The 15,673-nt window shown below is 40.4% G+C and overlaps 2 protein-coding genes across 3 annotated transcripts in view; one reads left to right on the top strand and one right to left on the bottom strand.

Annotated features, from left to right (window-relative positions):
* ARPC2 (actin related protein 2/3 complex subunit 2) overlaps positions 1-2,383 on the top strand; it is a 27,645-nt gene extending 25,262 nt beyond the window's left edge. Inside the window, exon 10 of the mRNA XM_081936003.1 lies at positions 1,939-2,383. Within this exon, the coding sequence (XP_081792129.1) occupies positions 1,939-1,963 (25 nt within the window). The 3' untranslated portion in view covers positions 1,964-2,383. The remainder of the gene's footprint in view (positions 1-1,938) is intronic.
* LOC309383437 (keratin, type I cytoskeletal 18-like) lies at positions 2,172-15,673 on the bottom strand. Of its 2 annotated transcripts, XM_081935996.1 has the most exons (8): positions 15,293-15,673; positions 9,702-9,784; positions 8,909-9,065; positions 8,450-8,614; positions 8,229-8,354; positions 4,944-5,164; positions 3,962-3,990; positions 2,172-3,092 (listed from the first exon to the last, which is right to left on the bottom strand). In XM_081935996.1, exons 1-8 carry the CDS (start codon positions 15,656-15,658, stop codon positions 2,995-2,997), a joined length of 1,245 nt encoding a protein of 414 aa, XP_081792122.1. In that variant the 5' UTR covers positions 15,659-15,673; the 3' UTR covers positions 2,172-2,994. The 2 variants fall into 2 exon arrangements, with proteins under 2 accessions (XP_081792122.1, XP_081792123.1); XM_081935997.1 differs by lacking the exon at positions 3,962-3,990.

The following is a 15,673-nucleotide window of genomic DNA, read 5'->3' as shown; positions in this document are numbered from 1 at the left end:
TGTGTGTTTTTTGCTTTTCTAGTACCCCCTTTGCACCATATTTCCAGGCTTTTAAGTTCATGACACTTACTTCACATAAATCCCTAATATTGTTGCTGAGAGAGACTGAAATCTAAGTCTTATTCACTAAGTAAAAATTAAGTTCTTTTATTTGGGGGAATAATGCTTTATATTCCTGAGTTCCCTTCATCGTTGAATTATAAATACAAACTCTTTGGTAAGATCAGCCCAACTAGATATTCTTTATACTGGCACTATGGTTCTTTTGTTGCTCCCCTCAATTGGAAATTTATGCTACATTAATCTTAACAAGCGAACCAGAGTACAAAAGAAGTGTGGGTGTTCATGAATACAGATAATTGTTCATTTCTTTGTTAAAATAAAAAGCTTTAAGGACCTGAGGTTACTTCAGTTGCTATTTTTATTGAAATTAGAAAAAAAAAAGATATTTGTAATTTGCAATAGTGAATATTTGTAGCTCGGGTGTAGGATGAAGGTGAAGGTTCATTCTTCAAGCTTGTGGGTTGGTTTCTGAATGTTTGTTACCAGGCTAGGTAACATCTTCAGCGGAGTTTAGGGAATGTCTGTGTCAATGTTTTTTCTGTTTATAAGGACTTCAGGTATGGGTGTGTCAAGTGAAGGTCTTGGGATGGGTCAGGTGTGAGTTGTCAGTGAGTCTTGTGATAAGGAGGTTACATCAGGTCAAGGTTATTGAGGGTTGAACTGCTGGGGGGGGGGGGAGTTGTATGGGTTACCAACCCCTCAGAATCCAAATCAACTGCATAGCCAACCAGAGACAGCACCAGCCCTCAACCAACCCATGCAATCCTCCCCCCCCCCACCAGTTCACCTTCCAATGGCCCTGACCTGATGTAACACACCCACACACCTGAAGCCCTTATAAATAGAATAACACTGACATCCCCTAGACTCCTCTGAATATGTTACCTAGCCTGGTAATGAAACATTCAGAAACCAACCCACGAGCTCAGAGAATGAACCTTGACTCTCATATTTGTAATTGGCCACATATGTTCACCAAAGCGCATGAATTCAGGCGCAGTCTATATGTGTAAACTAGAAATATGAGAACATTTCTAGAAGTGCGGTGCACATAATTTTTGCAATACAGGTACTCCACAACTTATGATTACTAAAATTAGGACCAGAATTTCAGTTGTAAGTCAGTGTGATTCTAAGTGAAGCCACTATGTGACCAAATCCAACCAGGTTTAGGACAGTCATAAAGCAAATCACATGATTGTTAAGTCAATCACATTAGTCATTAAGTGAACCCAGTTTCCCCAGTAGAGGGTTTTTTTTTTTTTTTGCGGAAAAGTGCCAAAAAAGTGGCAAACTGATCGTAAATGCGAGCCAGTTGTCACGCACCCGAATTGCAATCATATGCCTGCTGGGGTGGTACAACCATCATAAATATGAGTACAGGTTGCAACTTTGAACTGTCTTTAAATGGTCATAAGTCAGGGACTTATCTGTACCACATAAGGACATTTCGTTCAAAATAGCTTAATATGTACTCATCTATAATTTATAGAGACCTATTGAACAGATGTAATGCAAGACAGGGGTGAAATGAAGATGAAAGAGGTCAAAGTAACTGCTGATTTTGAAAAGAAGGGAAAGTGAAATGTACTACTAGATTGCCACAATTCTTAGTGGCTATGAGTTACTAATGCCTTTTGAGTGTGTATTTTTGATAATCAAACCATTCCATTCCTGTCTTCATGCTCATTGAAGAAATTTTACGTTAGCAAGGAGAAGAAGAATAGTAGGTCTTTTAAGTCTGAAATTAAGATTATGATATTCTGAATGATTGTTGCTGGATAAAAGGAATGGCATATGGGTAAACCTTAGAACCCCCAAATCATAAGGTCTGCTGAAACCACCCTCACCCTGCATTCTCTGACTTTTTGCCAGGGGGAAGACCTTTGCGTCCCGTTAAAGCCTGAGGGAAGGTGGAATCAGACAACTGCGGTAGAAGGCTGGAGCACTTGCTACCTGATAATCGTAGCTTTTTAATATCGCACCTCTCTGGGCTCTTAAGGAAGTAATCGGGAGATGTTTTCTACACAAGTTTGGAAAGTGATCTGTGGCATCGAGCTGTGCTTGCAAGGACTTAATTAAAAAAAATGAAACATCCTTTAATTCCATTTTGATCCATCTTTCTTTTCTTTCCTCCTTCCCCCTCCCCTTTTTTCAAGCTGTTTTGCTTTGCAATATGTTTACCGGTTATGAGTTGCAGTATTTCTTATGGTAATAATGCAATATTAACTTGTTTTTCTTCCAAGTATTTTGAGTTCACAATTCCTGTATCTGAAGAAATATTGTTGGGTTCATTAATAAAGGAGATCTTTCTATCTTACCCAGCATGATTAATGGGGTATTCATTGTTACTTGTTTGTGTTCAGCAGAATCAGAAAAGGTTTATGGGAGAGAAATATAAAACCATGTACATAAAATTTAATGCATGCCCTCAATAGATAAAAATCTCAAGTTGCAAAGAAGGAAAAATCTGGCGAGTTTGAACCAAAGACTTCATACACGTAAAGAAGTGAAATGCTATTAGAGCGAATAAGATGCCTTTTATTTGTAAATCAGGTTTATGTTGTATTTTCAGTGCAATAGAAAATTATCAGTATGTACTAACTCTGAAAAAAATTGCACTGAAACACTTGGATTTCTTTACGTCTTTGGAGGATATATATGGACTTGGGGGTTCCACTCCTTTTAAATATATAGGAATTATGCCCACATTTTCAAAAGATTGTGAAGAGCATAAGAGAAATAAACAGCACAATATCAGTAGCAATATGATTATCATTTAAGTAACCTCCAATCTCTATTATAAGTAAAACAAAATTATAAAAAAAACTTAACATGACTCAGTTAGCAAATATCGCAACAGGATGTTGAATTGCTCGTTGTTATTTTAGTCAACAGAAAAAACTGTTGATGGTAAAATATTAGGAAGTCCTATTGAATTATTTCTTCAGATCTCTGGGTCACGTCTTGCCCGTTCACAATTTTGTGTGTGAAGACCACCACCTTTTTAATTCTTTGGCTCCTGATCTCTGCAGAAAGTGGAAAAATAGGAATTGATTAGAGACAGACCATGTTTAAACTAGGATTAAATAAGCTATAGTATTTTTACAAGTCAGCAGTTGTAGCAGCAGCAAAGTCACCTCCCAAAAGTTTAGCAGATCTGGGAATATGCTAGTAATGCTTTTTGCATGGATGCTGGAAGGACAGCATGCAGGGGAAATGAATAACAAATTCCTCTTACACGGATTGTCCTCTTTCATTTGTAATCTTAAGTTTCCCTAAAACTTGTACACTGTATGTCTGTGTCTTTTCCCATTAAGTAGGATTTCTTGAGGCATATGGGGGAGGCGATTGGAAAGAAGGCCATAAGGAACAGTTAAGAATTACAATTCCAGACTAGGAAGAACATCTGGAAAGCATAGGCCCCTTATCTGAACCAGATGATGTAGATCCTTTAAAGCTAGATTTGCTAACTGAATAACCAATTGGAAATTGTATGTATGCTGTCGGGGCTAAAAGAATCAATGTTGACTTTAAAATTCACATTTAAAAATGAGCAAGAGTGCTTTGTTAATCTTTTTATATTTATATGGAGGCTGCATGCACCACTTCTCGGAAGGAAGCTACTATCAAATGCATTGGCTTCGTTGATTTTGTGAGCATATGGATATCAATCTTTGACTTCTTAAAATAAGTAATGCTATTTTTCTGGCAAGAGCAAATGCTTACAGTCCCTGTGGATTTGAACTGATTCAGTCCAACAATCTTTAGCCTCTGCCTTTTTAAAATGATGACTGAGGAAAGCAGCAGCAAAGCTCAGGAGAATGGACCATGAGAATAACAAATAGCAGATGCCAGAAGCAGATAGTCATGTGCTAATGTCTCCACTGCTACTTACCTGCTTTTCCTGAGCTCAACACATCCCCTCTGCAAATACAAAACATGGCAAATGTTGTGTGCTTTGTCACCAGAAAATTTGCTTACCCGGCGTACTTCCTGCTACATATTTGTTTATCCCTGTGTCACAACACCCATGAGATCAGGTTCTACAAACACCTGCTACCTCAGTGAAGACAGAATGTTTTCTAGGTGCTATTTAAGGAGTTTAGAATAACTGACAAAACTATTCACTCCTGACTTCACAAGGTAGCCACAATTAAATCCTGCAAAAATCTTTAAACCATCAATAGAATAAAATTCACTTGAGAGCGGCTTCACTCTAAAGGTTGGAAAAGAAAGACTGTTGAGATTATTATTTTTTATCTCTGCCATTCTAAAATATATATCATCTTTCTCTGCATCTGAACATGTGTTCCACTGATAGGTTGAATGGTTTTCTCCCCTTCATATCTGATCTGATTAGAGAATGGTTAAATTAGGGAGCACTTGTTCAATCATGTACTTCGCTGCAACCTTAAATAGAAATGGGAAAAAAATCATGGTTTGTGTCATAGAAAAATTGATTTATATCTGAATGGGGAAGCAGAGAAGTTTATGTTAAGTACTTTAACGCCTCAATTTGCTACATTAAGAGCAACAAAGAGCCTGCATTGGGATAACCATATTTTTTTGGTTTTCCCTTTGAGTAAGCAAATGTCTTATATCACAATTCAGGGCCAAATTTATATTAAAGTTTTATTTTAAATAAACAAATGTTCTGAGGGCTCACTTTCTAGCTACTGTAAGTGTTGCTACAGTATGTTATGCAGTTACTCCATTTAATGGCTAATATTAGAAAATAGTCCTGGATCAACCCTTGGCTGCAGTTTTGTGCAACTCTCTGTGGACCTAGTAGAATAACCAGGAAATATAATTCCTCCAAAATGGGTTTGGACCCAAGAAAGATGAATAGGGGAAAGAGAGACTCATCCCATTATCACCTGTCTAGGACACCCTCAATCAAAACACGATAGTGTTCAATCTCATTTTCTAGCTTTGTCTTGAGGTCCAGAAGTGTTTCATAGTCTCGGGACTGGGTCTCCAGATCAGCCCGGCAGGCTGCCAGGTCCTCTTGCAGTTTAGCAATAATTTGGTTCAGATTGGCCAGGCCACTGAGATAGTGATCTTCCGTGTTTTTCAGCGTGTTCTCCAGAGCATCCACCTGTATGATAGAGTACCTTGTGTTAATCTTGAGTTGAAAAATGCAAGGCCTTAGAATCTTAAAAAAAAAAAAAAAAAACCACAAACCCATGTCTAAACTTGGAAGCATATATCTGGTTGTATGCAAACTCATCCCCACCCCACCCCAAATTTTGCTACGGAAATTTTGCCTCTTGAAAGATCAGTTAGGTCAGTGGTGGGCAACCTTTTTTTTCAACTGAGCCAAATCTCGCCAAAACCACGATTGAAATTTATTTTGAGAGCCACATTTTTAAAACCGAAAATACATAGGATGGTACGCTGTTTTTAGTTTCAATAAGTTTTTATTGAGAATATTCTGCATGCAAGTATCCACATAGGTCGGGAGGATACAAATAACACAACTAATAAAACAAAAACTTTAGAACAATATTATTTATCGATAACGTTAAATTTTGTAAAATTTGCCTTACAATGTAGAGAAAATTACATCCTGACAATGACTGACAAAGTCACAACCACTAATGTGAACATTGGCCTTGCATTTCCTTGGATAGTTTGAGTAAGTCAGGTTTGTATGTTGTTGTTTTTAATTTCATCTCTCTCTCCCACTTTCTTTCTTTTTCTTTCTCTCTCTCTCTCTGGCTCTTTGTCTCTCTCTCCCTCCCTCCCTCTCTGTCTCCCTCTGTCATTTTCTCTGGGTGTCTATCTGTCTGTCTCTCTCTCTGTATCTCTGTCTCTCTCTCCTCCTTCCCCCATCTCTGTCACTCTGTGTGTGTGTGTGTCTGTCTGTCTCTCACTCACTCTGTGTGTGTGTGTGTGTCTGTCTCTGTCTCTCCCTCTGTCTGTCTCCCCTCCCTTCCTCTCTCTCTGTCACTCTGTGTATGTGGGTGTGTCTGTCTCTCACTCATTCACTTAATCACTCACTCTGTGTGTGTGTCTCTGTCTGTCTGTCTATCTTTCTCTCCCTCCCTCCCCCTCTCTGTCTCTCTCTGTCTGTCTGTGTGTGTGTGTGTGTGTGTGTCTGTCAGTCTCTCTCTGATTCCCTCCCTCCCTCCCTCTCTCTGTTCCTCTCTTTGTCTGTCTGTCTCACTCACACACACACACACACACACACTGTGGTCACCTTGTTGAGTGTTCCAATCACATTTGAAACACTCAACAACTGGGCTGCATTTATGGTATTTTGCAGCATTCTGCAGTCCAGTTGTTGAGTGTTTCAAATGTGATTGGAACACTCAACAAGGTGACCACAGTGTGTGTGTGTGTGTGTGTGTGTGTGAGTGAGACAGACAGACAGACAGAGAGAGGAACAGAGAGGGAGTGAGAGAGGGAATCAGAGAGAGACTGACAGTCTGACAGAATCAGAGACGTACTTTTAACTACCTGGCAGCGGCGTTTTGCCTTGGGGGGCTCCTCAGAACATCCCAAGACTTCGGAGGGAAGCTTACAGCCCTCCCTCGGAACGCTTCGGAGGGAAGCTTCTGCAAAAGCCCGGGCGAGTGACAACAAGTTACGAAGTCTCCGAGGCTGTAATTTTCCGAGCTGTGCGCGCGCGCCTGTTTTCCACAGCGTGGAGCAGCGGCGAGATTCTGCACGGCGAGCGATAATTCCGGGGGCCAACCGGGAAGATGAGGAACGCGAGGGGGGACCCTGCCCCCCACTGGTGGCCCCCGGAATCATCGCTCGCCGCGCAGAATCTCGCCGCTGCTCCATGCCGTGGAAAACAGGCGCGCGCATACAGCTCAGCAAATTACAGCCTGGGAGACTTCGTAACGGCGGGAACTTCTTGTCACTCGCCCGGGCTTTTGCAGAAGCTTCCCTCCGAAGCCCGAGACGAGGGAGGGGAGTGGGGCGCCCGGCACACAGAAGAGCCGCATTAAAGGGTGTAAAGAGCCGCATGTGGCTCGCGAGCCACGGCTTGCCGACCACTGAGTTAGGGCAACTGGAGCCAATGGTATGTTGAGGCATAACCTGGCAAATATGAAAACAAAATATCCACAGGTATTTGTTATCTGATTTAAAAAAAAATTAATGCAGATTCAAATATCAATCAGAGCTGGAAGGGACCCTGGGGGTCTTCCAGTCCAACCCCCTGCTCAAGCAGGAGATCCTACCTATACCATTTCAGATAGGTGGATGTCCAGTCTTTTCTTAAAAACCTCCAGTGATGAGGCACCTACAACTTCTGAAGTTCTCGCTGCTTAATTGTCCTCACTGTTAGGAAGTTTCTCCTTAATTCCAGGTTGCTTCTCTCCTTGAGTAATTTCCATTCATTGTTTCTTGCCTTGCCTTCTAGTGCTTTGGAAAATAAGTTGACCCATCCCCTCTTTTTTCTGGCGGCCCCTCGGATACTGAAATACTGCTACCATGTCACCCCTAGTCCTTCCTTTCTCTAGATTAGCCATATCCAGTCCCTGCAACCGTTCTTCATATGTTTTTTGTCTCCAGGCCTTTAATCATCTTAATTGCTCTTCTTTGCATTTTTTCCAAAGTCTCAACATTTATAATGTGACCAAAACTGGATGGAGTATTCCAGATGTGGTCTTACTAAGGATTTATAAAGTGGCACAGATGCTTTATGTGATTTTGATTCTATGCCTCGGTTTATACAACCAAAGATTGTATTAGCTCTTTTGGCTGCTACTGCTGCTGCACATTGCTGCCGCACACTGCTGCCATAGCGGAGCCAGAAATAATTTCATACAAAACAGATGATGGTAAAAAATGACAGAGGTTAAGAGCACAGGAAGTCAGGTTAGACTCATCCTCAGGATGACAATACTCCTGGCACAAAGAGAAAATAAGATAAACGCTGTTGGTTTTCTCCAGTTTTATCTTGGTTATATGGGTCCACAATTGCAGCCTAATTTCATTTGTCTAAAATGGTATAGGGTTTCCTGCCTGAGCAGAGGGTTAGACTAGAAGACCTCCAAGGTCTTCTCTTGTTATTCTGTTAAACAAGACCCAACAACTTGTAGAGTGCTCTAGCGCTCAAGTTATTTATCATTCTGGAAGGAAAAACGCTTTGCCCAACAGGATCGATAACTCTTACAAACACCGAAAGGGAAGAGAACATTCCTTACCATTTTCTGGAGAGTCTGGCGTTCAATCTCCAGGCCTTGCAACTGCCGTCGGAGGTCTGACAACTCACTCCTGGCCTGCTCAAGGGCTTGAGTGTTCATGCTGGCTTCTTGGGACATGGTGTCAACCTGTAAGAGCCAGAGACAGCAGAAATCGGGTAGGTGGATGTTTTTTTAAAAAATCCAGCCTTTGTTTCTTTTAGCCATTTTCTGCCAGTCCTCACCTTGGTTCTGTACCAGTCCTGGGTATCAGCACGATTCTGCTCAGCCACTTGCTCATACTGGTTGCGTATCTCAGCAATAGTCTCACTCAGGTCATTCTTCTGTGGGTTGTCTACTTGAACTGTTACATCAGAGTTGGCCACCAGAGCAGTGAGAGCCTCCACCTCCTGCAGTGGACAGAAGTGGAATAAGCAGCTTCCAACATCACATCCTATCACCTACTGGAAACAGCCTGTGTATTATGCCATAAATTTATTGAAATAAATGCAGGTTCTTTTATGTTTACAATTGCCTCCCTTTCTCCTGTTCTTGATTTCTGGTTGGATAGGAAAACTGTATCTGTCGTTTTTAAGAGGAAAGCTATCTCTGACACTTTTAAGAGGTCATGGGTGCTGGATGGACACATGGACTAGAGACAGACAGCCATCTTTTGAAACTGGAAGTGCGAAGATGGGCCTTACTTCCTCGTGGCATTTGCGCAAGTGCGCTAATTCCTCCCTGAAGGATTCCAGGTCTCCTTCCAGCTTCAAACGTAGGAAGTTGGTGTCATCTATGATTTTGCGCAATCCTTGCGTGTCTTTCTGGACAGTGTCACATGCAGCCTGTTCTACTTCCAACCTAGAATGGGAGATCAGAAATCCAAACGAGATACAGGACTTAGTTCATTCAGGATGAAGAGCATAGCAATGTAGATGCATGTCTTTTTTTTAGCATAAATTATTACTACAGATCTGAAAAAGAGGCTGTAGACAACTACTGTACATTTACAAAGTATAGAGTATCTCATTTTTTCTGTCAAGTTGGCAGCTAATATACATTTTAGCTAATAGAAATGCAACTTCTCAAGGTGCTGAATAACAAGACTAGCACCCTATAATTCAGATGTCTGAAGAACTGAATCAACTCTTCAAAAGTCTTTATCCTGCAACCAAGTTCTTTTTAGTCAACGCAGAGTTTCCTGCAAATTAAAATACAAATGATCCCCCCCCTCCAAAAAAAATATTAAATGTAGCTCTTGGCCTCCAAGAGGTAGCCTAACCTTGATTTAAACATTAATCCAGAACTGATTTTAATTCAAAGCCAAAATACATGTTTATTCCTGAACTGCACAGATCAGAATTTTGGCATGGGAAAATCAAATATAACTAAGAGTAAGAGATTACAAAAGGAGGCCATGATGAATATATAGGCAGCCCTGTATGATACAGCACTTACTGACAGTATAAACAAAGATACTAAAACATTATTGCTTACTTGTGCTTAAAGTCATCTGTTGCCAGCCTGGCATTATCAATTTGCAGAAGCAGCCTGACATTCTCCATATTCAGTTCTTCAACCTGTCATAGAGACAGAACTCTTAAAATATAACATCATGGCACAACCTAGGTAAAAACAGGGCCACTGCCTTCACTCAGTTTTAGCTCCAGATAAAGAATGCTCTTGGCAAATTTACCATCTTCTCGTGCTTTCGATCTGTCCAAATAAACAGCTGTTTTATTTATTTATTTTTTAAAAATTGGCTTAAGCCTGATTTTTTCATTTGTATGACTTGTGAGACTATAGAAACATTGTTTTACTTGAAACTGATGTATAGAATTCTAATAAAATAGCAAGAATAATGACATACATATGTCATATTTAAGGGCCGGGATCTAACCTATAAAGTATATATAGTCAAGCATTCTTCTTCCATCAGAAGATGCACAAATGTATTTTAAGTCAGTGGTGTATTCATTAGAATACTTAAAACTCCTGAACTTAATGATTTTTGTGGAACTAGCAATGGGAAGTTTGTATATTGCTTGACTTCAGAAAGTCTTCGGAAGAGTTATGTAGCAAACAAATCCTGTTGTATTGGACAACAGCTGCACTGAAACTTGGCTTGCAATTTCTCAAACTTTGTTTTTCTTATTTCCAAAGGAGCATGTAACATTCCTTCAAGTTCATTCCATGGATCCTCAGATAAGAATGGAAAAAGCCTTAGGAAATGCTTGCCAATCAGGGGTCAACAATATGGAGCTAGGTAGTCCAAGATGTAAGGTTGATTTAATTTACTATAGTGACTTTGCCTTGACGTATTACGCCATCCTCCAGGTCAATCTCAACTCCGGCTGAAACCAGTCAGATCTTGGAATCAAACACTGGGTTGCTATCCAAATAATGTGAAATATTTTCAAAGCAAACTAATATCTTTGTTTTGATCTGCATGGCCAGGGTTATTAAAATCTAGGGAGGATTAACTGTTATATTGATCAGAATGAGTCACTTATGAAATGCCATCTGGTTGATAAGTAACCTAGCTGGTAAGACTATCAATAACTCAAGCATTCAAATTGTTCTCTCACATTAATTAACTTTATCCTACAGGCTGATAGTATCTCAACTGGATTATGTCTCACAGCGTATTAAATCAGCCCTGCTGTTCAAGGTGCCCAAGCTTTAAACATCATCCTTGTTGCAAAAATAAACCATCTATATGAAAGTCTGGTTGTGAGAGAAAGGTTTCAGGTATTTATTTATATAGACATTTTCAAGAAAAAGTATAAGCAAATAGAAATAAATGACTCGTAAAAAGAATAAGTAAAATACACATTAGCACACAAGGGATCTAAAAATATGAACATTAAGAGTTTCCTAATACAGTATACAGTATTCATAATGAATTATGAATAATTTGAAATATCACTGTAAAAGACTATGAATCATGGCTAAGCTTTTAGCTAAGAGTTAATTTCAGGAGCTGTAGTTAAATCACCAAGTGAGACTGTAAACTGTAATAAATTGAATTCTCACTGAAAATTTATTCTAATTAAATATATCTCTTGAAATTAAAATATAGGAATAGATGGCAAGCAGCAGATAATTAGGCTTGCACCTCAGTCAGGCTCCCACATAAAGGACAAGGCTTCATTGTCTGCCAATCATCAGCCTCTATTGGCAGCTTGAGGCTGTCCAATGGCTTATTATTTTATTAGATTATTTTATTCATTCAAAAAAAAAAAAAACCAGTCCAAAAAAAGCCTCAAAATGGGCCAAAATAAAGCCTGAAAAAGACCAAAAGAAGACCCCAAAACGGGGCGTTCAGAGGCCAAAAAATGGCCTATGGGTGGGTGGGACTTTGGCAATATTTGGTCTATAAGATGGGAGACAAAAAGTTGCTTCTTATACAATGGTGGTTTTCAAAAATTTTTAGAACCTCTTCTGTAGGTGTGGCCTGCTTTGTGGGAGTGGCTTGCCTGCCATGTGACTGGGTGGGCATGGCCAACTTGTAAAATGTGGTGAAACTCACTCAACAACGCTCTTGCTTAGCAACCAAAATGTTGGCTCAGAAACTCTGGCATTTGAAGCACGCAAGTCTTAAAGCTGTCAAGTTACAAGACCCTTGCACCCCTAGCCCTTTAGAAAAAAAAAAACCAGGGGTGTTCAAACTTGACAGCTTTAAGACTTGTGGACTTCAACTTCCAGAATTCCTCCTCTAGTCATGTTGGCTCAGGAATTCTGGCATTGAAGTGTGCAAGCCTTAAAGCTGTCAAGTTACAAGACCCTCCCACCCCTAAGCCTTTAGAAAAAAACCCAGGGGTGTTCAAACCTGACAGCTTTAAGACTTGTGAACTTCAACTCCCAGAATTCCTCCTCTCACTCTTCATCTTGATGATGTGCAGACGGGCGGGAGGAGGGAGCTGGAACCGGTTCTAAACGGCACTATAGATTTGTGGAACCTCTTCTATAGAAGAGGTTAGAACTGGCAGGAACCCACCCGTTCTTATAGTCTGAAAAATACGGTATGTAAGGATTCTAACACCCCCAACAAAAGAAGACTCTGAGGCTTGAAGTTCCTCAAAGTTCCATTGTATTAGAGATGTCATATTGGCACATCTGGGAAAACCCAAATCTGAAAGCTTCCAGGTTTTCCCCACCCAAAAGAAAGTCCAAGCACCTACCCAGCACCCACATGCCCATCACATAGTCCAATCAAAGCAGCGTCCCAACTGGAGATGCCTCCCAGTCACACCACTCCAGGTGCAGGGCAGAATGTCCTTGACTCTCAGAGAAAAGATTATTATTATGACTAGATATCTCTCCAGCTCTATACATCCCCCTTCCAGTTTCTCACAGGCTAAATGTGGCAGGTGTGAAGATCCAGTTCCCAAGATGGCTTCCAGGCCTGACAAACTAATTCCAACAACACTGTCAAAATATTTACTGTAGTAAGGCTGAATTACCATTATTATTCTCATCTTTCCTATTACCTACTGTATCTCCTTTTCTACTTATGACTATAACTTTGTTGCTTGTATCTTTATGATTTATATTATTTTATTTAGTTTCCCAATATGATTTATGTTGATTGCTTATTTAGTATCCTATGATTATCACTAAGTGTTTTATGATTTATGATGAATGTATTTTTATGATGACTCTATTATTTATCACATAGCTTTTATGTACACTGAGAGTTTATGCAATTTGTAAGACAAATTCCTTGCATGTCCAATCACACTTGGCCAATAAACAATTCAGTTCTACTCTACTCTAGTCTACTCTAGTCTACTCTACTCTACTCTACTCTACTCTCTATTGCAGTCCAGATTTGGTAACCTTAAAGTAAACTAAAATTATTGTATTTTAAGGCAGGAAAGAAGGGCATTTTAGAGAATAGGATTGCAATCTTTTTTACACAACTATTTAACCACATACGACTCAGCTCTTGGAAAAGCCCTTAACCCTGGAAAAGGTGAAAGGTAAGAGAAAAGGATGACAGGCAGCAAGATTGATGGACTCCATTACAGTGGTGATAGATGCATGATTGGAAGACCTGAGCTTAGGGCTGGAGCTTCATGGAGAAAATCTATCTGTGGTTACTAGGAGCTGAGAACAACTTGATGCCAAATAAGTAATTACAGACCAGATATAATGTGAGTCTGAATCCAAGATCCTTTTTTGGGATTTTTGGCAAACTAACTGTAAAAGGAAGAAAAGAAAGTCAGTTTTAAAAAAAATTGCCTTGGGCAAAAATGGAAAAATCATCCTATACTTGGGCTGTCCTCTTATGTAATTCCCTTCTTTGTTTGAGGCTTATTCAAGTAAATATTACTATATAGCAAAATCCGGTTGAAAACAGGGTGTGGTATCTTGCATGATTGCTTTTCTATTGATTGCAACAGGACATAGTCACAACTAAGGGCAGTTTTATACGTATACCACTCCTATTCCCCATGTTTTCCAAAGCGATCCAACCTTCTAATCACAAGACAAGCAAAGAACAAATATCACCATCATTGCCCTGAGTTGCAGTAGGTCCTGAAATAATAAAACTCCCCTTAATCTCCCCACTTGTCTAGGACCTTCCTGTTCTATGCATTTGTTCAGGCACCTGCAAAAAGAATTGTCCCGTGGTTCATATGAATGAGGATTAAAAGAAAAACAACAAGCTATTCTTTCCTCCAAAAGACTTGCAGCCCAGTCTCTGGAGCGCGATGATAAGAGTGGTTCCTCCAAGTATAGAAACAGATCACCCAACAGTTTGTTACAGTCACCACAAATTCACCAAAAGATCCCCATTGCTACAACCAAATCATTGAGATAGGCAAATATCTATTAAAGAAGCTCAGTGCAGAGATGCATCTTTCTCATCCCACACAGTTACTGTTTGTATTTTTTAAATCTTAAACCAAGTCTTCCTTAGAGATGTTCCCACTTTTTCATATTCATTTTTTAAAATGTGCATCCAATTTAAATCTTTCAGTTGTAGCTCTGCAGCCTCAATATATACTGTTGCCCATCATTTATAAGACGTTGATTTCCCATGCAGTTTCCCTTTTCCCCTTCCTACATAGAATTTGGAATGTGTTTATTCTAACTTTTTCTCTGCTAATGGCCCGTTTAGCAGCTTCATCTATTTCTTAGAATTGTTTTGAGGTTACAACAGTATCTAAAGGATCCTGAAGACTCTGGAACAGTTTTCGCCAATCTTTGTCCTCTAATCAGCATACCCTGGGTGATGGGGTGGACACATCTGGAAATACCAGGTAGAACAATCTGTCAAATGGCATTTTTAAATACTCTGAAATATTTGAGATTAAGAATACCCTTCCTGCAACTCCTTTATGCCCAGCTTGTTTGTCTGACTCATCTGGATTTGACAGAGGATCCTGATTCACTATTTCTTTAAAATATGATCTTTTATCTGATCATTTACACACTTCTGTACTTTTCATTTTGATTATTAGGTATTGTTTTCTTGTGTTATGAGACACCAAGAGACTATGATTGCCATAGGATACAAATATGATAAAGAAGTCTGTGAAATCCAACACCCAGAGCTCCAAGAAGGTATAAGACTACGGTAGCATTTTTATTTTTGGTATTTTTTTTAACCCAAGGCAGTACACATAGCTCATGTACCTACCACCTCTATTTAAAAACTATTGTATGTTGTGATTATATAGAGATATAGATTATAAAATCAGTACAGGAGTAAAACGGGATATGCTTATGCCACCTAATACTCAAATTTACTTAAGAAGAAAAGCTAAAGTAAAACTTAACACAGTAAAATGAATGGCTATAAACAGCATGATTGCCTTCTTCTCTTTCCCACTGGGTTTGGGCCATTACTTTGTGACCCAAATCCAATCATTGCCGATGATTCTGTTTTGACCCCTCAGCCTCAATTTCGATCCCCATAACTTCAACCAGGTTGAAGATGATCCTTTGCTCAAACTCCGGCGCTTCCCCAAAGTTCTCGCCGCAGCCGCGTTTCTTTCTTTGCATCCTATTTTCTCCGGTTTTTAAATGTTTGGGGAGCTCTTTCACCCCGTCCTATTTTACTACTCTCCCCTCACCTGCTTGCGCAGCGCGGCCAGGGGCTGCTCACAGGCTTCCCAGTCTTTACGGCCAACCGTCCCGGCTCTGCTCGACCGCGTGGCGGCGATCTCCTCCTCCAGGGCTCGGTTGGCCGCCTCGAGCCCCCGCACCCGCTGCAGATAGCCGGCCAGGCGCTCATTCAACCCCTGCAGCGCCTCCTGCTGTCGGGCCGGGCCCAGCAAAGAAGGAGCCGCCGCTATGCTCACTCGGGCTGCCGGGAGCGCCGCACGGAGCCGGCTTAACAGAATGTCGGAACCGCCGGAGTTGCCACGCACGGAGGCATTAGAGGAACCGAGAAAGAGTCGCCCAGAGCCGTTCCAAGGATGGGAAAGAGAGAAAGCCATTGCGCTGCTACCTGA

The sequence above is a fragment of the Natrix helvetica genome (assembly GCF_964273705.1).
Source record: "Natrix helvetica genome assembly, chromosome: 1".
NCBI classification, from domain to species: Eukaryota; Metazoa; Chordata; class Lepidosauria; order Squamata; family Natricidae; genus Natrix; species Natrix helvetica.
This window is presented reverse-complemented; position numbering and strand designations above follow the sequence as displayed.

What these genes read in the sequence shown, in the direction of transcription:
- LOC309383437 (XM_081935996.1), bottom strand. Translation starts at nt 15,658, where the DNA reads ATGGCTTTCTCTCTTTCCCATCCTTGGAACGGCTCTGGGCGACTCTTT. An exon ending in ACAGATGACTTTAAGCACAA is followed by an intron (nt 9,066 to 9,701) that starts GTAAGCAATAAT and finishes CTCCCATTCTAG; the next exon opens with GTTGGAAGTAGAACAGGCTG. An exon ending in GCCAGACTCTCCAGAAAATG is followed by an intron (nt 5,165 to 8,228) that starts GTAAGGAATGTT and finishes TCTATCATACAG; the next exon opens with GTGGATGCTCTGGAGAACAC.